The sequence below is a fragment of the Orbicella faveolata genome, unplaced genomic scaffold, assembly GCF_042242905.1.
Source record: "Orbicella faveolata isolate gen_17 unplaced genomic scaffold, um_ofav_v1 contig_25, whole genome shotgun sequence".
NCBI lineage: Eukaryota > Metazoa > Cnidaria > Anthozoa > Scleractinia > Merulinidae > Orbicella > Orbicella faveolata.
Window position 1 is genome coordinate 4,595,001 of NW_028301553.1, and position 27,354 is coordinate 4,622,354.

The following is a 27,354-nucleotide window of genomic DNA, read 5'->3' on the forward strand; positions in this document are numbered from 1 at the left end:
TTTCTCTTTCTTTCAATTTTCGGTGAAGTAGTGTTGTTGCGTTGTGTTGTGTAAAAAGGGTAAACTTACGACTCGTATAAAATGCGAAAAGTTCCCTTAACTTGAGTATTTTTGAGCAAAAACACCTCTTGGGGGCTGGAAGGGCTCCCGAGGGGGTACTCCCAGAAAAATTGGTTGGGGGTGTGCGGCCCGCTTCCCAAAACCCTATTTATGACCAAAATCTGCGATATTCCTTACCCTATTTATGACCTGACCAAAAATTCGAAACCCTATTTACGACCTGACCCTCAAATCAAAACCCTGTTTCAGACCTGCGTTATAATTAACTCCCTAGTTCAAACCAATGTTAAATTACCGTAAACATATAAATTTGTGAAGGGCTTTTGTTGATTTTCTTTTCGATAATGATGAAAAAGTGGCTTCTTCTTAAAGCATACCCATATCAAGGCTAGAGTGCAAAAACCGTACCCAATTTATGACCAAAATGACCAAAATCAGCTAAAATCGATACCCTATTTATGACCAAAACGGCTGAAAAACCATACCCTTCAGGGCCGCACAGACCTATATAGCCCATATAAGGGAGTCCCCCCCGGGGGAAGGACTACGTGATCGGTGAGTGAGGGAGTTATGCATGTGTGCTTGTCAGACCAATCACAGTGTGGGTTGTATCAAAGAAATTGCCTGTTAGAAAATAAGATGGTATCTACATCTGGAGACGTGTCAGATTACTGTAGTTTGTTCAGTCAAACATTTTAGGGCTTACTATTTAGTTATCTTACCATTACCGATGTAACATCGTATGTACTTCATAAACTCCCAGTTTCTTTCTTGCTGTACATCGCAACCAAAAAAACTTGTCAAATCAACCAAATTATTACTGTAAACAGTTCCATGAATGCTCCTATCTCCGAGACTTATAGTTCACAAAAAAAATAACTCTTGCACGCCTTGCGTGCCTATGTTTGTACAACTAGTGGGATTGACAGACCTGTACACAGCAGTCACTTGTCAGGTTTTTTTTGTTTGTTTTTTTTAGATAACTTGTTTTGTTTTCATCATAGGGTGCTTATGTGATTGACCGTCTATCCATTGTTCACATCTCTGCTGTGTGACGTCTGACTGGAGCAACAATCCTGAGCACTTTCAGCATGGACATTACTGAATCAAGCTTTGGTCAAGTCGGGAAGATTGAACATATGGTGTTGAATGACAAAAGGTCAGCTTCCTAAATCCAATGGTGCATTTAATGTATGGAGGTACAACCCACCATGTACTCTACATGTACATCACTTTATTTTAATTTCCATCCTTTGGTAATTATGATTACATAATGTCTTTTACCCTTAGTTTTCATTTTTTCATAACTGTTGTTCTGATCCTGCTTCTTGCTAATAAAATTACTAGATTTAGAGCGGTTTTCAACTGAGTGTCAAAAGTAATCAGGCAGTTACATAAGTCTTGGTTTTACTACAGTTTGAGATTGGTGGAATAATCTAATTGGTAAGTAATGGTTTGGTTTTGGTTTTACGGCACTCAATTGAAAACCACTCTATTGAGCCAGGTTTGGTTTGACTTGGTTGAACTCTCCTATCAGAAGCATCACTTCAGTCCATACATTCATTCACCATATACTTGTAGTGTACAGTGACAACAATATCTCAAACAAATGGGCCTTCTGCATCCAATGGTCACATGATACAAAATGCACCAAGCTGGATGGCAAAGCAATACAGCAGTCTCCCAAACAAACTTAAGGGACTAACCAACCAGTAAACCTTGATTTTGCTTTGAATTAGAGGTACATGCCTTTGCAGAGCTTACATGTATCATCCTGCATGGTAAATGTCATGTCAGTGACAACTGGTTGCAAAAAGGCCAGTTAGCAAACCTGCTTTTCTTTTTCGTATATTTTTAAACAGCTACATTCATTTGGTGCCAGAGTCCACATTAACTTCATCTTCTGTGTGTACTCTTTTGCTGTGCTCACCAGATGAGACATCCCTTGACGAGCTGAAGACAGTTTGTCAAGCATCTGTTAGTGCGTTACATGAGACTTTGGGATGCCCATATGTGGTGCCTGGTGCTGGATGTCTAGACACACACTTAGCATCATTCTTGAGACAGTATGGGAAAACGAATGGCTCAAAGATTGCTGCAGTTCTTGGCTGTACTAGAGGTAAACACCTTGTTTGGCACTGGTATATAGCTTTGTGTGCTTTAGCAGTAACCCTCAGGGTCTTCAACAGTAACCACCTGTACTTCTTGATCTAAGCCGGCTATCCTGCTTAGCTAGTATTCCCATTCCTTATAAACAGATGGCAAAATCAGCCACCTTCTCCAGCAAAAATGCTGCTACTTGGAAACTCTGTGACGACCCTGTAACCTTACTTGCCACTAGAAATGCAAGTCGTAAGCTTGCTGATGAGGAATGCCTGTTGGCTTGAAATACAAATTGATTGAATTATTTTAAGTTAGTTTGAAGTCCTTGGACATGCCTTATAATTCCTACTTTAATCTCTAGGAATTTTTTTTCTTAGGTCAATTTGTTGCTATCATCAACAATGTAGCCCATTGCCTTGAATCCTTGGCCGGATACCTAGAGCATGACGGTGGCAGTCACGTGACTGACTCAGCCAATCAGCATCACTGGAGTCTTTCTCCCAGAGCACTGGATCTTAAGCCCAGCATGCTTCACTGCATCTGTGGTTTGGTGTCATGTGATCAGTCATTAGAGTGGAGCATGATGGGACATGTCGAGAACTCCTCTGGTCATAACAGAGACGGCTGTTGCACAGTGGGTGCTAAGGAAATATTTGACAATGCTGTCCTCGATGTGTACTCAATAAAGATAAATTCTTACAGGACTGCATTTGAAACTGCTAATGCTATAGTAAGAATTCACTGTGTAGTTTGTAGCAGTGTGGCGGGAAATTAAAACTCGCAAGATATTTACGGTGCCGCCTATTGGTTCAGTTCTGTTTTTCTGTCATCTTTTCTGTTCCAGTTTTATAAACCACAATTAGGTTATTATTCTCTTTTTTATCATTTGTCTTGAATTTTTTGGGTGGTTTTTGGAGGGGGGGGGGGGGAGTTTGATAGATGAAAGTTGCACGTCCTTCTGATTCAAGTCCGAGGGAACAAGAAGCTCCAGAGCTTACAACTGGGCCTGTCAGCTTGACCACTAAGTAAAACAGTATGAAAGGCACAGTAGAGCGCCGTACCTTAGCCCCCCTTTCCTAGGCAATTAAAATCTTCATGCACGCGTTGAGTTCTTATTCCATCTTAGTGGAAAGCCAGCAAAACAATCCTTTATTTAAAGTGGTCAGCACGCCACGAGAGTAACGCCACAAAATATTCGAAACGGAAAGAATCGAAAATGACTCCTATCATAATCGGCGTTTTACCGGCAGCCCTGTTTACCCTGAGCATTAAAAAAGCGCCGACAATTGTTTTTAGATACTATTAGATCTCCTGAAGGGTCGCGTTGTTCGAAAGCCGGTTAACGCTAACCCAGAATTAAAAGTTAACCGAAGTATTAATTTTTCGTATATAAAAACGTGTTGTACTGTTTACGTTTTGTGAAGTTTGAGCTTAGTCAAACTCAGAACAGAAGGACAAACAGTATAAACATAAAACCTCACCAAAAGTTACACAACTTAAATCAAAATTCTCGCTAATCCTGGGTTAGTTTAATCGGGCTTTGGACAACCCGGACAACAAAACGGAAGTGAAATTAGACAGTATAACCATTAGTGAATTTATGTTTTTTGATTCATTTGGAGAAATCTACCAAACTTGGGTAAATGAATTGAAAGTCTAGGCACTGTCACTGCCCGCTGAGGAAACGGGCGGCGTTTCGACACACAACCCAAACAACTGTTGCGAACAAAACTGCGGAGGCCCTTTGCTCCCCACGGAGTGAAGGTGGCAAAGAAGGAGAGAAAGAGCAAGACGGGTGTGGTAACCTAATTATCAATTCAAAATGTGTTACTTTTATAAAGGAGTATTAATCGAGTAACAGTAGCGCTTGGAAATCATCGACGAGCCGAAGAGGTCACACAAAAAACTATTGAAACCTCTCGGGAAGATCGAGCACTACTACGAATGACGAACGCTAACTTTATCTTAAAGGTCTATTCTATAGAAAATTCAAAAGAAAACCTCTTCGAGATGCGTAATGTTTGGCGCCGCTCATTCGATATATCATGATATTATGAGCCCATAAACTCATTCATCAAAGGCGTCTTTTGCTGTTACAAAACATAAAATTGTATAACATCCCTGGTATAGAAGCTTTCAGAGAAAGTTTAATTTTTTGTTATAGTAATCTGGCTGAGCGCACGTGGCCCTCAACTGCAATGCTCGTCTGTAGTGGAACTTATTTAATCATTTAAATTTTTCGCTCTGTGGTTAATGCTATCGGCTTTGTGTTTACTTTACTACCCTGTACCATACGAAAAACTAATAGCTTCCTGCAAGAAGCCTGAAATTGTGAAATTGACGGTTTCCAAACGAATTCATGATACATATCCAAGCCACGCTTATTGATACTTTTGCGTGTGGTTTAAAATCCCTTAAATAAACTTTGAAGTCCTTTCACTAGACATTTACAAATTATCTTTTCGTTTTTCAGCTAAGCAACGACATCAATGACAAACCTGTTGATTCGACTTGATGGCAGATAGTGATGATCACAGAAACACTGAGCGAGTAAGTAGTCTTGTAAGGGAGGCCGATGATTTAAAATGGAGTGCGTGCGAAAGCAGACGGATTTCAGCTTGTTGTTTTATGTAGAAGCGCTTGCAGTCCAGTTAAACAACGGTGGGGCAAATTGACTTGCAACCCGGAGTAAGTGCGCAAACTGCACTGTTAAACTTAATCAGCAGATATATTTAAGACGTTATCGAAAATCTGAATATCGCAATGGCAAAAAAATAACCCTAATGGAAATGATAAGACCAACCTGTCTTGAATCAGAGCTGTTCCGTGCTGCGCGTGCTCGGCTAACCGACGCCCCTGAAATATTGTTCAGCCCGGCCTGATGTGAATCCTAGACATATCGCCTTAGGGAACTAGGGAAGTTTCGTGCTATTTTTAAAATAGAAAGACTCGTTCTCCCTCCCGCCGACTTTCAGCAGAACATTCGTTTCAGAAATTATCCAACGAAACTTCGGCGACAGCAGGTTTTAATCGAAGCTGCCATGAACACGTTGCTTTCGCGAGAACAATTATTAAGTTCTCGTGTCATGAATATTTAAAAGATAGCTGAGTTTTCTAAAAAGCACATGCCTTGTCTTTTATTTGCTTCGGGAGGTTTTCCTCTTCTAATCAAGAATCTTAACAGAATAAGGCCGGTTCGTTTAATTTTATCTGCAGCTGGTGATTTTAATGCTGTTGCCTTTTTCGTTGCATTCGAGGAGCAATACAATATTAATTGGAATAGAAATCGCTCTAGCTCCCTGTCCTCAATGGAACATTGTCTGGGTGTGATCAAGAGCCCATCACTGGTGTAATATCGTCTTCCGCACGTGTTAGCAGTCGCAAGCTGTTTACATTCACAAACGCAAGCGAATAATTATTTAAATCATTGTCATTCACGACACACAATCATGGCCATAAGGCGTTAAAGACGTCGCCCAACGACGTTTTCCCAGCGGCCGCGTAATACCAGTTATTGACTTGACGTTATTGCAATAATTTCGTAATCGATAACTGATGAACAGTTCATAGATTAGATCAGTTACCAGAATAGTAATTGTTATAATGACGATGACGACGATGATGATGATGATGATGATGATGATTAAAAGAGGACTGTGATGACGGTAACGATGATTAATTTATCACATGTGGCTACTAAAAACATACTACGCATAACGCTTCGAAAGAAAGTCGGCGCATGAATCACTATCTATAATTAAAATAAACTATAGTCGCTAATTCAAACGCTCCGAAAATTTAGGGGGCCTCTAAATTACCTCATGTTTTCGGAATTCTTTGTTACTATAAGCCGAAGTCCTGGAGCCATATTCCCTTTGAGAACCAGAATACATCGAGCACATTACGACGTTTAGTCTCGAATCATTTTCAATCAAATGTGATCACCTCAGATATGACTTTGTTAATTAGAAAATGTTCACAAATTTGGGTGCCTTCCATTTGACCAAAATTCCGGAATTTTCGAAACGAGGGCAAATTTCTTGAGAAAGTTTCCGAAAATTCGAAAATCACACAACATTTTCGAAAATTTAGATAAAGCTCACGAGGATATTCTCTTTTCGGTAAATTGTAGAAAATGCTGTTCTATTTGCCTCTGGAAATTTCCGGAAATGCAAACCTGAAGGTTTGGTCGGATGGAAAGCGCCCTTTGACACCAATTAATTTTACGTCTTCTCAGCCTAACAAGTCGCCATAACCATCTAGCTAGATAATGTTTGTCTCTCTCAATGGTTCTTTCTTGGTAACACACTCGTAGCTAAATGCTGTAAGGTCGATTGTCTGAAATCCACCGTCCAAAATTAATTCACTGACGGCTCGCCCTACAGCGGGAGACTGCTGACTACCATGACCGCTAAAGCCGTTCGCAAAAATGAGATTCCTTATCTGGGGATGTCGTCCAATAATGGCATTTTGATCCAGTGTGTTGTACTCGTAGTGGCCAGCCCAGGCGCTCTTGACCTGGTGAATTGAAAGATAAAATCACAAGCGCTGATCCTATTACACCTTGGCTAAACATAATACTGTGTATCTTCAGAAGTATTCATAAAAACATTTTCCTAAAACAGAAATTTAAGCTTAAAATCTCTGAAAACATAGTTGACTTAGATACGTCAGGTTCCAAAATGTTCCCCGCTTGCTTAGGATGTGTGGCATTATTGTTTGACAAGGGTACTTTGTGATCCCCCCACCCCAAACGACACACACAGACATAAGCTCCAGGCTAAATACGGTTTTTACGCTGCCTAGTACGAAACGGGAATAGAAGAACATTTGAAAAACGACTCTGAGGGACTTACCTTGAGACACTCAAATGCAGAAATTCTGTGAACTAAATTTGGCTTAATTCTCTTGTGAAAATACTCATAGTCGATTTCAAAATCAGAAGATTCGTGGTCATCTTCCTGTGTTAAAACAATAACAAAATGTTTTTACGCAGAAATTCCCTTTTGATGACAGTTTGGTGATACCAACTTTATAATTCTTGGTGTTTAAGTCACGAGTCGATAAGCAAGTAATTAAAACAATCTGAGCAGTATTATCCAGGCTACTTATGGCCCAGACCACCACTCTCTTTCGAAAATAGAGGAAGGCTTGGGTAAAAAAAATACTCTTGAGCGGTTATGGAGTAATTGGGGCTGGACACAAAGAACAAAATGTGGCAGAACGGCAATCCACGAGAGTAGCAGTTGGAGAACTAAGGAGCAACTAAATGAAGATGCTCTGAGAGCAATATATTCTTCTTTGAATTGTGTAACAAGCAGAGAAACTGCCAAACAAGGGGTATTTTGAAGACGTAAAATGCAAGGCCGACATGCGAAAACTCTGTTCGCCTTACAAACGGCGGCTCCGCCCGCAATACGAGCGGCATTAAAACCGAGCTGTCCTACCGAAACGACACGATAATGTTTTTCTTCACAACAGACAAAAGTAGAGACAATGCTTAAGTCGCTTTGACCTTAACTTGAGAATTCCGGGTTTAATTTGACGAGGAACAGCATATTTTGTTCAGAATAATGCAACTAATATCTTACTTGACGACACTCCACGAACTACGAGCGATTTGCCGGTGACCCATTTTTGGCGCCAAATTAGAAGCTTAGGGAAACAAAATGTTTCATACTTTTCAATTTTTGCAATCTGATATGATTTTTGGAAATGTAAATGCTGGTTAGTGAATATTCAATGCAATCTCCAGCGAGAAAAGTTGCCCGATTACAATGCCTTTCCTGTTAACATACATTAACGTCAAGATAGTAAAGTTTTTCCCGCCTACTGAATCCTGATTGGTCAATTCAAATTTCAGCCGCGCCAGCCGTATGCACGGTACCCAGCCCCTTCCCACACACTCCCCCGAAATAGGCAATCCCATAAGCACCCTCGCCGACACTATTAGCTAAGTATGGGTAGTCTTTTTCAAAGTGCTCCAAAAAAACATGACGTCAGCAAGTACAGCTTATCCGCTGGTGTTTATGGTACATGTAACCTCACAGGACAAAGCTGTTCACACAAACACGTCATACTTTTTAAACCTTCTAAGAGAAAAGGTTACTGTTTGCTGTCTCACGAAGAACAACTCAATGGAAGGAACAGTTAAATTAGGCTGTGGCTTTTTGTTCTATGCAGGAAATCCGGGGTTAATAATAACTTTTAAAGACTGCAGGTGACAACCCTAAAAAACATTATTTGATAATCTCCTTGTATTTATGGCAGTTGTCTCAAAATTTCCTGTTCCCCCAAAGCAACGCCTGCACATAAATCACACCAACGTACTTCCAAACTGTCAGTACAGTGTCAGAGTAAGTTTCGCAACCAAATGGGGTACTGGAGAAAACAACTGCATCCACATGTACAGGGTTTCAAAGCTATCCTTTACATTACAGAATGTTAATGAAGTCATTTTAAAGATTGGAATTTAAAGAGGCTTGTATTTTCTTTCAAGTTCCTTTTTCATATTTTTCCATTGGGAAGAAGAAAGGTACAGTACTCTTAAAGCTGCTCTCAACTTACCATTCCTAGTAAAATAGCCACCGGTTTTGAAGGTCTTGCTCCTACCGATAGCCAATATCTGAAACAATTCACAAGTAATTCTTATATCTAATCTCACGACATATCGCAGTTCATAACTTATAACTTATAACTAATAACTTAAACTTATAACTGCCTTATGAAACATAATTCAGGTGACTTCTCAACTTACTTTATTCTATCCATGTTTAAGCTTGCCAGCTTTTCATTTCAGGTGTTAGGTATTGGATCGAAAGTCCCCACCTAGATGAATTGATAGATAGATTTTTGTTTCGTTAATGCTCTAGTCTGGTCTTGAACTTTTACATACAGTAACATGTACAGGTCATGCACATGTGACTGTTTACACCGCATCCCAAAACAAAGCTAATAAGTTATAACCGCGGATATAAGTATTCCTCACCTGCTCCAGATATCCATAGTTTCGAGGCCTTTTTCTGTTGGTTGCCACGATGAAAAAGAAAGGCTTATTCTTGCAGCCATAGAGGGCAAAACGTAAAGTAACTATTGGAGGCTTCATGGTCGAAATAACCTTTCAGCTAAAACAGTCAGGCGTTTCAAGCGAAAAATCGCTCAGGAGCTGGTGACTAGAACCCAGACTTCTAATGGCCAACGAACAATATGGCGGCAGAATGCAGACAGAGTAGCCATTAATTGTAAGAATGGCTGCGAACCTTTTGATAATAAACCGCTGACCATACCCAACACTGCTGATAATACCTAGTTCACCCATTGTTTCCGTTCATTCCCCTTATTTACCTTCATTTAGCCTCATCCACGATCATTCATACACCCTCATTCACGTTCCGTCACTTGCATTCACCCTTATTCACGTTCATTCACCCTCATGTACCTTCATACACCCTCATTCACGTTCAGTCACTTGCATTCACCCTTATTCACATTCATTCACCCTCATTCACCTTCATTCACCCTCGTTCACCATCATTCACCCTCATTCACCCTAATTCACCTTCATTCACCCTCATACACCCGCATTATCCTTCATTCACCTTCAGTTCATACACCATCATTCATCCTCATTCATCTTCATACAATATCATTCACCCTCATTCACCCTCATTGACCCTCATTCACCTTCATACATCTTCATTCACCTTCATACACCTCCATTCACCTTCATACACCTCCATTCACCTATCTACACCTCTATTCATCTTCATACACTTTCATACACCATTATTCACCTTCATACACCATCATTCACCCTCATTCACCTTCATTCACCCTCATTCACCATCATTCACCCTCATTCACTCTCATTCACCTTCATTCGCCATCATTCATCCTCATTCACCTTTATTCACCCTCATTCACCTTCATACACCAACATTTACGTTCATTCACCTTCATACACCTTCATTCACCTCCACTCACCCTCATCCACCTTCATACACCTTTATACACCATCATTTACCTTCATACACCATCATTCACCCTCATTCATCCTCAATCACCTTAATTCACCATCATTCACCTTCATACTACATCACCCTCATTCACCTTCATTCACCCTCATTCACCATCATTCACCCTCATTCACCTTTATTTACCATCATTCACAATTATTCACCCTCTTGCACCTTCCTACACCACTATTCACCCTCGTTCACCTTCGTACACCTTCATTCACCACCATTCAACCTTATTCACCCTCATGCACCTTCATACCCCATTATTCACTGGGTGCTAGCTTATCTCAGTACGTGTGACCTTGTCAGTTAATATAACTAGCATGTGTGTATGAACAAGTTAGTGAAATTCTCTAAGGTTTTTGTTATGCGATCTGTTGTTTTCTGTTCTCAATTTTTGGTGACTTCTGTCCACCTATATTCATCAGAGTTGCAATCTTAAGGTTCGCTTTTCAAACGAATGTTAAGATTGCAACTCTGATGAAGGTGGATAGAAGCCATTAGAAGAGAAAACAACAGATCGAATAACGAAAACCTTAGAGAACTAGATATCATTTACCGATCGCAACACTGGAAGCATAATTTCAGTCACATCAAGTTAGTGTAAAATAACGTTTTTTTTTAACGGAATGTAACGTTTAACATTTTATTTTGCACTTGTGGCTACAGTACACAAAGGAAAAGGAAACCGAAGAAATATCGCCAATGTTAGAAAATAATGCACTGTGTGGACGTATGAGTTTGTATAGCAAGCCGCACACGACTTATGAACCCAGTCTTTCCGCGAGTTAAATTCTTGTTTTATGAATAAAGAGGTTGAGATTACATTTATTTAGTTTTGTAACATCGGCGGCGAAAGCGCGTCTTCAAGCTTCCTGGGTCACTTTCAGCTGTATTTCTAAGCAGCAAAGTTTAACGTGGGAGGAGGAAAGAATGCGCCTGTTAATTGAGGACCAATTGCCGGACAGTTCCTGCGAATGTGGAGGGGCGAGGCTAATATTTGTTTTTCTCTAGGCCTTTTGTAGCTCAAGGAACGACATCAGCTCCAAAGTTTACTTGATATACTTAGTTGTGTTGAATTGCGGACGTTAACCTGATCTAAATTTCACTAATGTAGCTTTTTTATGGCCGATAGTTGTAAGTTAACATCGTCTTATAATAACGAAAACTTCCAAAAACGCATGGTCTTCAACACGCCTTATCTCCCCCTCCCCCACTCTGATTTTTGTGGCTTTTTGGCAAAAGTTGATCTTTACCTTACTTCATGTTCAGTTTTGAAAAAATCTGTCAGTGGGCGTAAACGTCTTTAAACTAGGAAAATTTCAGAATTGCAATTTTGCAGTCGCAAAGTGCTATAGCCCTGGAAACTTTGATCGAAAATCCCTAATCTAACATTTCGATTTGCGAACTAAGACCTGAAAGTTTGGATTGGAATGTTGCATCAATCGGGCACGTGTGACCTGTAACTTGTAATTGGTCTATAACAACCTGATTCCCAGGGAGGCAGAGAAGAGGGAGCCTGGGAACGAGGTTGGGTCTATTTAAAATTGACGTCAGTTTCTTTTGGGTCTGTCTTCTTATTGATGATAAATTGCGTCATAACATTGTCAAAGTGGCTGTGGAACCACGAGCCGCAGGTGAGTGGTTCCGTAGTAAACTTTGACAATGTTACAACGAAATTAATCATCAATAAGAGGACAGACGCATAAAAAACTGACGTCAGTTTGTTTTTTTACAATAACAAGACCTCAAAATGGTCCAATGCCGGGAATAAATGAGGGGAAAAGACGCCGTAAACTTGCCGTAAATAAAGATAAGTGAATTTTATTCAAAATGACGCCAACATTGTCTATAGCTTTTCTCGCTTTTTGATTCGCTACTGAAAAAAGTCCATAAAATCTCATTGGTTAAAAAGTCGACAGTTTGACAGCAGAAAGTTGAACTTGAAAGCTTGCATAAATTAAAATTTTATCCGTCTGAGCGCGAGAAATTAGACAGTTATTATAAAAAAACAAATTCTAACAAAACCGAAAAACCGAAGTTTCTTGGCACAAAAACCGTAAAACCGGTCTCAAGAATGGGCAAAACCGCAAAACCGAAAATCCCAACGACCCCGTCAGAATTTAATTGTCCAGTAATATTTCTAAATCTTCCTCGGAGCACTTTCATTTACCATCATTCACCTTCATACACCTTCATTCACCATCATTCACCCTCATGCACTTCCATACACCCTCATTCATCTTAATTCACCCCCATTCGCCTTCATACACCTTCATACACCTTCATTCACTATCATTCACTATCATTCACCCTCATGCACCATCATTCACTCTCATTCACCGTCATTCACCTTCATACACCATCATTCACCCTCATTCACCTTCATTCACCCTCATTCACTCTCAAGTACATTAATGCAAAGAATGTTGTAATACATTTTCAAACTTCTGTAACGTTTACACTGTAGCCCAAGAGAATTACATGCAGTGGGAATGTTTTATAAGAACTACATATTGAGCTAAGTCACCCACCCCTGTAAGAAGGCCAGCTGTATCGCGAACAAGTGCACTTATGTCCAGGATTGAGTGTACTTACAAAATTAATAATATACATGAAAAAATTAAACGATTCTGATTGGCTGAGAGCAGTGCAGTTCAAGTGTAACACGAGTGCAAAAAGTGTAACATCAGTGAAAAAAGTGTAACACCAGTGCAAATTAAACGTCGTGATTTTGGATTATGATTGACTGAAAGACAATAGAATTGTTGTTTACAGTCTATCGAACTTTATCTCTGGCAATCTTTGTTAACTTTTCCTTTGTGTACTTTTGCAGTGAAAAAGCTGGTTCACCGCGTCAAATGGACAGGATAAACCTTCAGATACGGAAGGTACAGGAAACCTGAAAAATAACAGTTTGATAAGATAGAAAAACACCAAAGACATAATGATAAACAATAAAGGAACAAGGATGGCTAAGGATGGAGAAGATTAACACAGATTGCAAACGAAGAATTTGAAAAATTGAGGCTAAACTTTTCAATATGTGCAAACCGTGACTGAGCTCCTTTAAATAAGCTTAAATTTGGCTATTTCCGTAAAAAAAATCACGAGAAATTATGAGAACTAAAGAAAATGTTAAAAAGAAACCGAACAAATGGCAAGATTTAAATTCTACAAAGAAACTAAATTCTAGATACAGAAGCGCTAAATTAAAATACCGTAGTGCAGCACGTTCTTTCCAGCGAACTTTGTCCGCAGGAATTTTTACGCTCAAAATTAAAAATGTTGGTTGTATCGACGGTTAGATCTTCATGCGATTGCGTAAGCTTATTCATTGTCAGAGTAAAGTTTTTCTTCCAAAGATAATTTCCAAAGACGTGAAAAAGAGGTAAGAAAATTGAGTATGCGTCATAATTTGCGCGCGCATAAATTTCGTCATTATTAAAGTTGAATTATGACGCAACTGTAATTATTTAGCTGGACCAAAAGTACGTTTTACGACGCTTCACCGCGGTGTTCTTGTCTATGGGATTTTCGACAGTTAGAGGCCAATTTCGATTTATTAAATGTCCTACTTAGCTCCGAGGCTTAGGAGAATAAAACAAAAGAGACCGCCTCGGGTCTAATTGATGAATAATTAACTTCTTTTTTTAATTTTCCGTTAAGCCTCGCGGAGCCAAGTTAGAATTTTAATATATCAAAATTGGCCTATTAAAACCAAACATAGCATATTCGGATCAAAATTCCTTTCACGTGCGTGTTTTTCTCCCAAGTTGCTCATTTTTCACAATTCAAAGCACACAATCTTAACGTGGGATGCATTTCTTTTGTTCAAAGCATATTTCTCGTGGCTCTAATGAATTTTAATGTGGGTATATATAAAGAAGTGTAGAATGACACACCCATTTTAGCGTCGGTCGCCGTTGCATTGAAGGCAAGGGCGAAGACATCTTAGTCGCTGTGCTCCCTTCAGGCAAGTCCATATTTTCTTTATTTATCGCCGTTGAATTGAAGGCAAGGGCGAAGACATCTTAGTCGATGTGCTTCCTTCAGGTAAGTCTACATTTTCTATAGCTAGTTACGTGTCCTAGCTGTTTCCCTCGTCTTTCAATTTGATCATTTAATGGTATAATAAAACTTTCCTCAATGCTGTGAAAGCTTCGAGGTGCATGTGTTTTTCCTTGACACCGAAGATTGCATTTAGGCGAAGTTGAAAAACCGAATACCGAACATTTCTCTTGTGGGTAACTGAATGATTATTTTTAATAAAATGTTTCTTTACAGCTTGCTAATCTACTTGGTTTGCCGTTTGACTTTGTCATTCGCAATTTGTTTCGTCACCTCGGAGCGCTACCATGTACACTCTTTTTAACTGTTATAAAAACAGAAAATTCCAACCGCCTTTGCCTTTGCTCTGATACGAAGAGAAAAGTTATGTAGTTATATCAAAACCTATAACTACTCTTCAGTTCGTTCCCACTGCAGTGCACCACTTTGTTGGTAGTCGTTTAAAAGTGTTATTCCACATTTTGAGGGAGTTTTGTTACATGCAAGGCCGATAGACGTCCGTTAACTGATACTAATACTCATTCAAGTCAGTTTTGCTAGAGTCAACACGCGAAAAACTTAACCATGACTTTCCTGTTTTTTCACAAGGATTGACCAGAGGCAGCAAAGTTGTATCCAACGGAGTTGAATTGGAGTGACAGGCGTCATTCACCAATTCAAATGAAGTGTAGCACGACCAGCTATGGACTCCTGGCAAGTTTCATGTTGACGACAACTCCGTTGAAGTTCAGATGAGTGAATCACAGTTGTCGCTAGATTTCATTTAATATAATCCTTTGAAGTTTTGCAGCTAAGTCCAGTTTAGGGGCATTCAGACGTGGCATTAGAACCGGTTTGCAATTTGATAAAGAATGTGATCGATTTCAAAATGAGTGCATGTCGCTGGTAATTTTATATGTCTTGGTGCTGAATGTTTCGTAATTTTAATGGACGAGTCTCGTGTTTGGACGTATTTTTGCTTAAAATTAACCCACAGACAAAAGTGACACGTATTTATTTATTTCCTACCATTAAGTTATAACATTTTTCATTTATCTTACAAATACAGGAAATCGTGTACCGAGTTTAAGATCTTACGATTTGGTGGCACTAAAGCTTTACTGTTTTTTTTTTTTTTTTTTTTGACATAATCCATTCGTAGAATGCTTCAGTTTATCGTCCTGCGATCGTGTTTTTCTGTTTAAAAAAAGAATTTTTTGAAATCCATAGCAAGAATCTAAGAACTTCTAACTTATTGACTACACTGGCAAATTCGTTTATTAATTCTAAAAAAAAAAAAATTATCTGAGCTGAAGCTAACTGACGAGCCTATAGGCGTAGTTCAATGAGGAAAATGAGCAAAAAATAGCAAAATTCTCAGCGCAGGAAAAGATTTGCAAGCTCGTTAGGCTAGCTATATTGTTATTTGTTCGCCAACATGAGAGCAATTGGCTTTTGAAACAAAGAGGTGTTTGGTTGTACAAAAATTGAATTCAAAACAATTGACGTCAATGTCTGCAAGCAGTGAATATTGCTCTTTATCGCTGATCCGTTGACAGAAAAACTTATTGCCAGAATGTTGTCATGGAAATCAAACGCAGATGAATCCGATGGATTGACCACACACTTCCCAAGGTTGCCTAGAGGCGGACACCAACTGGCAACAGCGAACCTGGTTGGCCAAAAACCACCTGGCGCCTGTCATGAGCTCAATGAGGAACAACATATCGTACAAAATAGAGATGTAGATGGATTGTGGCTGCCTTGTGTCCAACAGAGAACGAAGATGATTAATTAAAAAAGTAAGTAAATCTCGTTATCAACCTTACAGCAAGTCTTTTATCGTAAATGGCGGCTGTCCTTCATTATCAACTCATTCTTACGCTACCAAGTTGAATAGAAATACATGAAAGATGAAGAGTTGTTCCAAATCGATTGTCTTAATTTGTGACGGCCATTTATTATGGTTCAACTTTCTGACCACAACATGCGAACAAGTTTTTGGAGTGAGCAAGTTATCTGTCCATGAAATAATCATAAGCAAACCTAGGTGATTAAATAACTAAAGTTGCTGCCGTTTGCTCTGCTATCTCCAGGATGACCAAAGATGTGTTAAAGGACAGTTCACGAGTTTCTGGATTTATTCATCAACCTTAATTAATTGAATTTCATCAACGTTAACTGAATTTTGGATGGCAGTGTGCAGAGCTTCACTTCTAGCGTACGATCGATGACTGTTGGAAAAACATCTCAGCTCAGATAAGTAGATTATGGTTTTCCTATCTTTACACTCCAAGAGTGTCAAAAATCTTGATTCTGATTGTAAAATTGATAGGTTTTCAAGTTTCGTACCATTGCTGCATATAAGCGTACGGTTGTCTTGTTGTCCAGAAAATACCATAATTTATATCAGTACAATACACGTACACTGTGTTATGTTCGATAATAATTATTATAATGAGACTACCGTTTGTTTGGAAGGACTTTGGGTCGAACTTTTGTTGGCTCAGATCATTTTCGCGTGGGGGGTGGAGTTATTATGTGAAGGAACATCTTGCACTTTTCATTTTACGTTCTTGGAATTAAGCGTCTGAAAACGTTTAGGTGAAGAGGAGAATATCACGACGTAAATAGTCATAAAAAAGATTTTTTAATGATCATTAAATCCAATTTTGATAGCTAGCTTATATTATAACCAAGTTAGAAAGCATTATCCTTGATTCTTAGAAGCGCGAACAATACAACCCATCTTGGATTCCATGGGAATTCTATTTCCTTTTTGAAGAAAATGCTAAAATTCGAAAACACATCAAAACACTACTGTTTTCTGAAAAGTTACATAGTTATCAATTGAATCTAACACTGCTGTAAATTTATTAGTTGACAAGGTAGTGTTGATTGAATATTCTTTTTTCTCTGTCTCTCTCGCTCCAGGCGGCTGATATATCACTGTTGACAGAAAGGGTAGCCATCTTGGATCGCAATGTACTGTTGGACTCTGGCACAAGTTGACTATTGGAAACATCAAATCTCAGATAAGTACATTATTTCTACTCTCGTTAACTTTTAACAGTTTCGGCGTAAGAATTATGAAAATCTCAGAAACTGATTAACTAGAAGATATTGTCTTGATGAAGAACCAAATTCTTAGAATTAATATTAACAATATGAGAAAATCAGTAACGAGAATACACATTTTGAGCATGGGATGTACTTAAGAGTTACCACTTAGAAAAACTAAATTCTCAGAGTTAACATTTAAAACAATATGAGAAAACCAGTAATGAGAATATACATTTTGAGCATGGGATATGTTAAAAGTTACCACTCAGTTCGTTATGCTGAAGGTCGACCTGAAGCTATCGAATATTATATCTCGTAATTCTTGTTTTTTTCAAGGCATTGATGAAGACCATAACCAAAAGTTGTGGAAATTGAGATAAGAGAAAAAAAGTATTTTGCTAAATTGAGAACAATGGTGGTTTCTTTACGAGAAAAATTTCAATGAAGAGGAAGGGGTAGTAAGTAATTAATACATGGCCGCAGCTTATCAATAAAATCATGTCGTGAATGCTCACTAGTATTCCCATTAAGCCGAGATGAATGATACAACGAACTGTCGTTTTGCATGTATATATCCTTTGCATTTGAGTAGTATTCTCAAGAATATAAAGTGAAGTATCTCAATTGAAAGTTTTTAATCTGCCAGTTCGTCACTTCTCATACATTGCAAACTTCATGTAAGAGTGCTGTTTGTACAGCCGTATAACTCTTGACGGTATCACAATGAGCCAAATTAAAAGTAAGATTGCTCTAAAAAGGACTTCTTCTGTTTTTTGTTTGTTTGTTTGTTTGTTTTTGTCAAGTAAAGAAGGATTTTAAATCTCCAAAAAAATCTTGGAAAGGCACAGCTGGTCAGATAGCCGGACTACAATAGATCGTTTTCACTGTCGTGCAATAGAAAAAAAACAAGGAAATTCGATCTTATTGAAGATAAATAAAGAAGACTCCTCTCCAGGTTTTAGGTCTATGCGCCGTCCCAAACTTCAGTTATTTGCCTAAATGTTTTGCACAAATTTAAAGAGCTCAGTATGGTGCCGCCATATTGGTGTACCTCCGTGGTACACCAATTGGCGAATCTTTGTTTACAATATTTGTCCCATAAGTGATACAGTTTCTGATGGAAATTCTGAATGTTGAAAGGGCATAGCACGATCAACTGTGTCAAGGAATTTGAGCGCGATGTATTGCATAATTTTTGAGCGACGCGGGTTTAAAAACTCAAAATCAGGAGCCATAATCGGGACGGAGACCGTAAGCGCGCGCCATATCTAGTATTGGGGTTGTCCCCATGATATGGGACAATAATTCTATTTTTAGAACAAATTGCGCCATCGCCTGCGGCACACGCGCGTACATGCTGCGAGGATTTTTGCAGATGTCGCGCGGGGGAAATGGCGTCCGAAATTCCCGACATTTTTCATGTTCTGGCCCACAACTCAACGCGTTTACGTCTGTTGGAATTTTGCTTAAGTATTTTCGTCGTAAGCTGCTCCAGTTTGAGTGAAGTAAGACAGTGTCGAATTTATGTATGTTCCGCTTTAAGCTTAGATATATATCGCTGACCAAGTTGTGTTCCGACGGATGCTTCTGTTACACGAGCTATACATTACCCCACTTTAAATTTCACATATGTTGAAGATTGACAGCTTTTCCATTACACAGCAGAAAACTAGCTGGATATATTTAGATATAGCAGAGCTTCAGGACTTCATAGTTTCCTAGCTCCCCTTGCCACTCGCTTGCGAGGAATTTGCCAGTCTATCGCGACCGAAAGGTAAAACAAAATTTGCTAGTTTGAGTTTCGCCTGAATTGTAAGCAACGCTTGATGTTTCATCAAGGCCCAATAACTTTACCTCCGTAGATACTGCTCAGTTTTATTCGTGTAAAATCCAGTAAATTCTCTGTTGTCGATGAACGAGAGCGCCCGCCGATGCGTGTTTTGTACAGTCAGTAAACATGACAAATTGTACTTCCGCCGCACTTTCGTGTGAAATCGTACATCGAACTCGAACAATAACTCTGTAGTTTTGAAATATGTTTAAGATTGATAAGTGTTTGAGAACATATTAAAAGCTAAGCTGAAAATATGCGAATAAGGCAGAAATAATCAGCAAAGTACGAGATGTACGATGACGCTTTCTTTGATAAACTTCGAATAACGATTTCGATTTTGTTGATCGAGTTATCAAAACTCCTTGTCTATTTTCATTTTCGCAGTGTAAAACTTCACTATGCTTATGTTGAAGAAACACACATGATGTTAGTAGCCTTTTTTGCGTTCGTGAAATGTGTTGCAGCATCTCGGCACAAAAGATAACGAAAGAAATCTTTGTCAAGATTTGTTGGCAATTGAAAACACCGACTCGGACTTGAAAGTGCACGAGCTGCACTATGCAAATGAGCTAATTGTACGCGTCAGACTTTCCTTTCAAAAACTTTTGCAAACACACCAAACAATAAGAAACCATCAAAACACGTTTTGGTTATGATTCACCATTGTCTGAGAAACTCACAAATTAACTCGATACCAGAGTAGAGAGTTTCTTGCTATATTCTTAAGTCAGAACAAACGAAAAGACATACGCGTAAGCTTTCAACTAGCGCGAGCAGATCTTATTATCCATTCTCAGCGGGAGATTGAAGTCTTGTTTTCGACCCTGAAAAGCCCACCTTTTCCGTTAGCTCAGAGCGTAAAACTACATATAAGCGCCCTGGTTCATATTCCCTGCCTTATTCCCTACCTACGCTGTGAAAAATACGCAAGATAATCCCCAAAGGTCTTTCAACTCCCACCATTTGATCACGCAACGTGACAACATCCACGCAAGAGCCCTCGACATGTGCGTGGATCCGCGCGGATATATGACGTCAGGATGGCGCAATTTGCTCTAAAAATAGAAAAATTGTCCCATATCATAGGTGCGCGCGGATCCCAAGACTTACGGTCTCCGTCCCCGATTATGGCTCCTGCTCAAAATTTAACAAAGAATGTAAATGCTCATTAGGGCGTTTGCCACCCAGAAATTTGGCGGTTTTTTAAGGCCAATTTCTCCTCGAATATTACAGCCAAAGAGCCAAAAGTTACACCAATTACTAAGTTTCACAAGCTCTTTAAATTGTTGTAGTCAATTCGTGTCTAGCGTGATACCTTCTCCGTGCATAGTAGTATGTCAATGAGGAAAAATGTAAAAAATGACCTCGGCAAAGATTCGCCAATATGGCAGCCGGAAAATAGTGTGACAATCTGGATCTTCTTGGTTATCTAGGCCATTGATTGACTATTCTGCACAAACCAACATATTAACACTTAACTGCTACTTTTATTTCACGAAGGGCTAAAAATCATGAGATAAGTATATATTTTTCGACAAACGCGATGTTCCGCACTGCCATAACTCTAAAATTCAAAATGCACTTGTTACCAAACGAAGGACACCATTGCGCTGAAATGCTGTCAAGATGTATAATTTTCGCACCTCTTGTGCCTGATGAGGATAGAAACTCTGGTGGTTCTTTACGTTTGGATTTAAACGCTTGATGACGTCACATGAAAACGTTCCACTGAATTGAGCATAGAATAATTAAAGTTGCCTTATTCAGATCTAATCATTAATTAGTTCTACAATAATAATTAAGACAAAATCCGAGAGGAAATCGAGCAATTTCAGTTTTTATTGGACAAAAAGCTCCATCCAGAGTAATTCTAAGTATCTTGCAGTCCTTTCTGCATTTTCTAAAAGGTTACGATATAAATAGTTGCTTGAAATAACACCGAAAACCATTTCCCATGGAAATGTGGGAAAATAAGTTTCAAAGTTTAGAGAAATTGTGCAAGCAAAGGTAAACCTTCATCATCAGTTTCATTTCACCAGTAATTTCAAGTATTTCATATGAACTTCAAAATCTGTTTCAGTCGACATTTGGTGTCGTTAGAAATAATTTCCTTTGAGAAGATGTTTAGAACAGTCGCACAGCCGTTTGCAATACGATGTGAATAATCTCGGTACAAAGTTTTTTTCCACTTGTTACTCAAACGTCTTGTAGATTCCTTCTTAATTGCTCGGAGGAAGATTATTGAATGAACTTGGTGAGCAATTGTAAAAGGAGACCATGAAACAACTTTCATACCGTTACTGGAATTTGTTAACACAGGATTTGGCAATATGACTTCTACCAGTACCAGAGTATACAAGCTTATTGAAGTGCCTTTGCAATTAATTTTCAACTTGTTTTTTTACTTGCATAATGTTTACATTAATGGAGCCCTGAGTAGTTTCTTTTTTCATCACGGCATGCTTATGGAAGCACGTAAGGATACTTTTTTGAATATTTTAACCGACCCACCCCTCCAAAAGAATGAAAAACGGCCAAAATATATAGGGACTTTCAGAATATATTTAGGTAATTTCAGAATATATTTGCACATTGACCATTCAAAATCTGTGCAATGTCTTCTTTGGGGGGTTAAATCTTTCACGGACTCGTAGATAGATCAGAAAGAGAAAATGTTTTTAAAAAAAAATTCCTATGAATTAATTTAGGTCTATGGGTTAAATTTCACGGAGAAAACGTTTTTTCGCAATTTGCGATGAGTTCTCTTTCATCAAATTTTCTCTCATCAAATGTTCGTGATACAATGTTAACCGGAAACTGAAGTTCATTTAAAAATTTAATAAAGCAAAATTGTACTTATTAGAGTGTTTCATGTGAAAAAACGTTTTGAATGACATTCCAATGGGGGAAAGGAGCATTGTTGACTGGCCGTATTATCTATTGGACGAAACTTTGTGCTAAAATATTCAGAAAATACAAATTTTAAAGAAGACTCATGAATTATTATAACTGATCATAAAACGTAAATTGAAACTGTGTTAACACAACAATATTAAAGACATGATACAAGGTCAGCTAGACTTCGAACTGGAAATCCTTGAAAAAAACGCGGATGATATAATTAATAAATGGAATTTCTGTCGCTTATTTAAATCGACTTGAAAGATTCTACTTCTTGACTGGTTTTAAACTCACTACTTTGTTTTCAATTTCATTGGAAACTGCATGCGAAAACCTCTGTTTTTTATACATGAAAGAATGAATTTTGAGTTGTGGATAAGAAATGAAATAGTTAGCTTAAGCAACGACGATACCTACGCCAGGGACGACTCCTAGAAAGAAAAATGATATTTCTAATCTCCTAACAATCTGGATATCTGCTCCGTACCCCAATCAGTACTTAAAACTTGCTCAAACTAAATATGTAATGCCAGCGATCCATTCCAAAAAGAAATACAAAAAATTTGCCATCCCGACCTACGTTCTTCAAAATGCACAGAACCTGTTCATGTCGCATTACGGCTACAAAATGCACAAAGACTTAAAACGCACGCGCACAGCCATTGTTCTACTCAATAAACTTTTTGCTTGGTGACGTTTTCGTTGCTGTTTTATGTTTTTTTTTTTCTTCATTTGGGATTTTTTATTTCCACAATTACATCAATTACAATCCTTTTTTTAACAATTAATTTACAGAAGAACGAATAAAGTTTGGTTTACAGAAGTTAACAATGACACCATATTGAATTAAGAAAAAAGATTTTGTCAATTCTTATCTTCATACTTATTTAACTTAACGATTTTCCTTAATGATAGCGTTGTCTACTATAATTATTAGTTAAAATTGCTTCCTCAAAGATCTTCTATTATTCTTTAAACAATTTAGTTTTATTCGATTTGAAATGTGTTTTTCAGTTTCATATTTAATTACCTAAATTCTTATGAAGTGGCTCAAGGAAGGTAATGTTTCTCTACATCGACAAGTCCACAAGAGAGATTTTCCTAAAATTACTATCTAATTAAATAGATCCATCTCCTCCTCAAAAGACCCAACAATAACATTGCAATATGTAAGCGAGAGGCTTCTGCAACTCTTGATTGTGCTCAAAACCTTTTTCATTAACCTCATGCCAAAAAGAATATGAAAAAGAACAACCGAACAAAATATGGGATATTGTTTCCGTTTGCTGATTACAGATGCAGTTGGGATTAGAAACGTATCCTATTTTACACAGGCGGTCATTAGTAAACAGAACAGAATTCAACACTTTGTACCGAAAGGAGCGTAGATACGGTTCATTAGCAGCCCTCACTGGCAGAAGAAATGCCTCTGAAACTTGCTTGTCATCAAGGCTAAATTCTTTCTTTAGCTTGACCCATTTACTTGGTTTTCCAATTTTTGTTTTATAGGAAAACAATAGTCAAAGTCACATTAGCGTTTGCCTTTACTGTGCTACGCAATGTTAGAAGATTGGAAAAAAATAAGCAATCATTATCAACACAATATTAAGATTAATAAATTTCTACGTGACTGAGACTGCCCTTCCGTCCAAAAAATTTTCGTTGCCGTTGCCGTCGTGGTTTGCTTGAGCTCCTTAATGTCCGGAAAGTTAGAACACACGGGTAACTGGGAGCGTAAGGCGGTGTTTCGTAAGACATTTCCGTAAATTCAAATTTATAATCATATTACCTTTGTGGGATAACTGCTTGCAAATGATTTGTTTCTCCGCCTCTTTTAGCGTAATTCCGAGAGTAGTTAACGCAATTTTCCTGTGTTTATTTTTCTTTGGTGACATCAGACAATAAGTGTTTCTGATTTTCGTGAGTGGATAATTTCCAGCTAGAACTGATACTAAAAGTAAGTGTTCCATGAGTGGTGAATTCAATGTTTGGGCGTTAACAGGGTCTGAAGACAGATGTCAGCGAGGCATCAATTCTAAACCAAACCCGGTTGTTCACTACATCACATGACTAAAAAAATGTATTATGGTTATGTTTGACAAAGGGAAATTGTGACATGCGAGAGAGTTTACAAAACTGTTTGGCTATGTATATACCAGCCCAAAGGGAAATAAATAGACGGCTTTCTTGTCAATTTCAAATTAAAAACTGACTCTTCGTATATCACTTGCACAAAAAAGTGACTTGACTCAGCTCGAAAGCTCATTTCAAGGGCACCGCTTTAAATATTGCAAATGAGCCAACGGATAATAAAGTTATAAAATTGACAGTGGATCAGCAATTAAATCTCTTGACTGAATTAAGACATTGCCAACGAGTCAGGTGATTAGAATAAATAGTAAATCAACTATGACATATTGTCTTGATGTCAAAATTTACAATATTTATCGCCAAATTTTCATCTTTCGCATACAAAAATCTACGAGAAAGAATGTAGCAACTAAGTATTGAATGTTTCATACTTTTAAGTGGAAAAAATATCAAACGTAAGATTTATTTTGCCAAATCGCTCGCATTGTGGGCTGAAATAGCGCCACAAAACACCAGCAACAGATTGTTTTCAGTCGTGTGTCGTGACGAAAGCTGACTCTATGCATTGTTAAAGAGGAGGCTAGGTAGAAGAAATGTACAATTTACCATCTCTTTGCGGCGTTCTTATTGGAAAAGGTCAGAGAAAAGAATTGGATTTACGTGTTTGAAAACTTTGTTTAAGTTCAATCTTGACACCAAAATTGCAGTACATATTCAAGAAGGGAAATCGATACCCCCAGAATAACCATTACGTTTGATTTAGGAATTCTGGCTTTATAAATTACCCACAGACAGGTTGTAAGAACTGTTCCTGTGGCATATTGTGTAGATTTCATCTCGATACAGTCGCATTAAAGAGCATTAAATGAAGCGGCTGCAATTTGTGGCAGCTCGACTTAGCATGTTTTTTTAAAAAACTAAATCAGTGACGACTAAGATGTTCAACGACAAAATAGGAAAAAAATTCCAAAGTAATACCAGGAGTGCGAATTTAATTCCTTACATGGTACAGTCACATGAAAAATGATAAGGAAAAACAGTACTTTTGTTTTAAGCGTCCTGTAAAAAAAAGTTAAGGTTGTGAAGTTCTTAACCAGTGATTTGTAGAAGAAAAAGTGAGAAACTTGCTGAACTGTAATTCAGAGGTGGATTGTTTACAAATTCAAGAGAAAGATATCTTTTCCATTTCGGTGCAAACGAAGATGTGATTTTCCAGCATACGCTCCGCTCCAGTTTTCACGTATTGTTCCTAGAAAGCGGTAACAAATTCAAGTTAAAAAGTCGTTCATCACTGAAACGTGTTATGTCGATTATAGAAATGGACTCTATTATTTCTAAGAAATAGTGATCAACAGCTCATTTCTCCTTTCACCAGATGATGAGAATTTCAATTAATTTCAGTTAATTACAATAATATTAATTTCAACAAGATGATGAGAAAAAAGGAAGTCATCAACTTTGGATCATTGTCTTGCTGGAGCAGTGAATTGGCCATTTCCGAGTTTACCTTGTCCTTCTGTTTGAAAACGAGTTCTCGTGCAAAACCACTTTTGCGATGGAAGGCAAATTTCACTCTCGATTTCTGATTTTTTTCTAATTTCTTTGTGTACGATGACAATTAAAAAATAAGATGGTCAATACGCAGACACGTGAGTTAAGTTATAATTATCCATTTCCAACGTTCAATAGTGCTGCCCACTTTGTTGCAAAAGTAAACAAGAAGTAAAGTTATATTATTCCATGATGATGATTAGTTTTCGATTTTCCATTATTTTATTGTAACCAGAAATAATTTGGCAACACTCTGTTAGAAATGCTGCGGGATAGCTTAAGGCATTTTAAAATTATTCAGTACCTTTAAGATTCCTGGAAGGAATATAGCCTAGAGTAATAAAATATTTCTGTTTGTCGTGAACGGATGTTAAATTTTCCAGCTAGTACCGATAAAAAGTTGTAACTCCATACATGTTTGGAGCGTTTCTAGCTACGGTCTTGAGAGAGGTGTCGGCAAGGCATCAAATTCCCCAACAAACCCGTTCTCTGTATAAAATGACTTACTATACACGACAAGTTCAGTGAGAAAATAAAAGCACTCTGTTTAACATTTCCGACAGTGGGAAACTGACAAGCGAGATAGTTTACAAATCTGATTTTGCCATCAGTCTCCAAAACGAAATAGAGCTTTTCGTCTACCAATTTTGAGTTTAAAATATGTTTCTTCACACTTCAGTTACACAAATAAACAGTAATTTGAGGCTCACTTAAAGAATGGCTTGATTTAGCTGGAAAGATCATTTCATGGGCACTTTATAAAATAGTAAATGAGTCGAGTCAAATGCTTTGTCTTACGGATAAAAAGGGTTTAAAATTGACAGGGGAAGAGCAACGTGTTCGTCACGTATAAAATAGCGGCAAGGTAGAACTGAATGAACTTTTCAATTCTCAAGAACTAGAAATCAACATACAATTTCTCCTAGCTGTTTTTAAGGTAGCTGAAGTAGATCTACAGTTCTTATTCATTTTAGCAGAACACGTTGTTAACTTGACTTTCTATAGAATGATAATAGAATCCTGGTTAACGGATTTTGTGATAAAGAAGAACCCAAATATTGATGGCATCCTATCAAACCCAAACGATACGAATAGCTTGTGTATATGAAAAGAAATTAAAGAAAGAAAAAACTTGACATAGAGATTTGAAATTTTTGCGCTCATTCTTGTTAAACCAGTACAGTTTGGCAAATTAGCATATAACGTCTCAGTGCACGTATTTTCAATTGTCTAGATAGCACTTACACTTGCCTTCTGACTGATCAATAATGATAATTCTTGTCAACAGGATCACAGATATTAGACGGATCCGTTAAGAAAATGGACTGCAGCACTTATCAATATTACATTCAACCACCTTAAAATAGTGTTAAAAAAGGAGGTCAGCAAGTCTTCGAAAAGAGTTAAACATTACTGACTTTTTGAAAGCTATTTCATCAATAAACAAGACTTGCAAGGTAGCTTTCATCAGCATTTTCTTCTCTGAAACAATGTGAATCAAAGTATAATACTTAAGTGAAATTTCGCAAAGCCTTTCCTGGTGTTAAGAAGGTGAAAGGGCTAATTAAAGGACTCACAAAAAAGAGCTCTTGAAACCTTCTACAACATTAGATCATTAAATAACGAAAACAAGATATATAAACAAGCCGCAAACTAAGTTTCCGGCCAAATCTTGTGTCCTTG

General features: G+C 38.0%; 1 protein-coding gene, 1 long non-coding RNA gene and 1 pseudogene across 4 annotated transcripts in view; 2 read left to right on the plus strand and 1 right to left on the minus strand.

Moving 5' to 3' along the window:
• Positions 1-2,956, plus strand: part of LOC149108665 (molecular chaperone MKKS-like) — an 8,877-nt pseudogene extending 5,921 nt beyond the window's left edge. Inside the window, exons 6-8 of the transcript XR_016208434.1 lie at positions 1,065-1,219; positions 1,923-2,179; positions 2,541-2,956. The product of XR_016208434.1 is annotated as a molecular chaperone MKKS-like (transcript). The remainder of the gene's footprint in view (positions 1-1,064; positions 1,220-1,922; positions 2,180-2,540) is intronic.
• Positions 2,957-4,283: 1,327 nt separating this feature from the next.
• On the minus strand, positions 4,284-9,388 carry LOC149108666 (FAD-dependent oxidoreductase domain-containing protein 1-like). 2 transcript variants are annotated; one of them, XM_089293624.1, is made up of 5 exons: positions 9,152-9,388; positions 8,921-8,991; positions 8,752-8,788; positions 7,020-7,124; positions 4,284-6,681 (listed from the first exon to the last, which is right to left on the minus strand). In XM_089293624.1, the coding sequence occupies exons 2-5, from the start codon at positions 8,932-8,934 to the stop codon at positions 6,427-6,429; spliced, it is 411 nt and encodes a 136-aa protein (XP_089149750.1). In that variant the 5' UTR covers positions 8,935-8,991; positions 9,152-9,388; the 3' UTR covers positions 4,284-6,426. The 2 variants fall into 2 exon arrangements, with proteins under 2 accessions (XP_089149750.1, XP_089149748.1); XM_089293622.1 differs by having other exon boundaries at positions 8,731-8,788; positions 9,152-9,386.
• A 5,772-nt stretch (positions 9,389-15,160) lies between these two features.
• Positions 15,161-27,341, plus strand: LOC149108667 (uncharacterized). The gene is made up of 2 exons (XR_016208572.1): positions 15,161-17,270; positions 26,960-27,341. It is a non-coding gene; the product is annotated as an uncharacterized LOC149108667 (long non-coding RNA).
• The last annotated feature ends 13 nt before the right edge of the window (positions 27,342-27,354 follow it).

Coding starts and splice junctions, on each gene's coding strand:
- LOC149108666 (XM_089293622.1), bottom strand. Junction 7,125..8,730: donor TGGCTATTTTACTAGGAATG/GTAAGTTGAGAG, acceptor GTTTTAACACAG/GAAGATGACCACGAATCTTC. Junction 6,682..7,019: donor CTGCATTTGAGTGTCTCAAG/GTAAGTCCCTCA, acceptor TCAATTCACCAG/GTCAAGAGCGCCTGGGCTGG.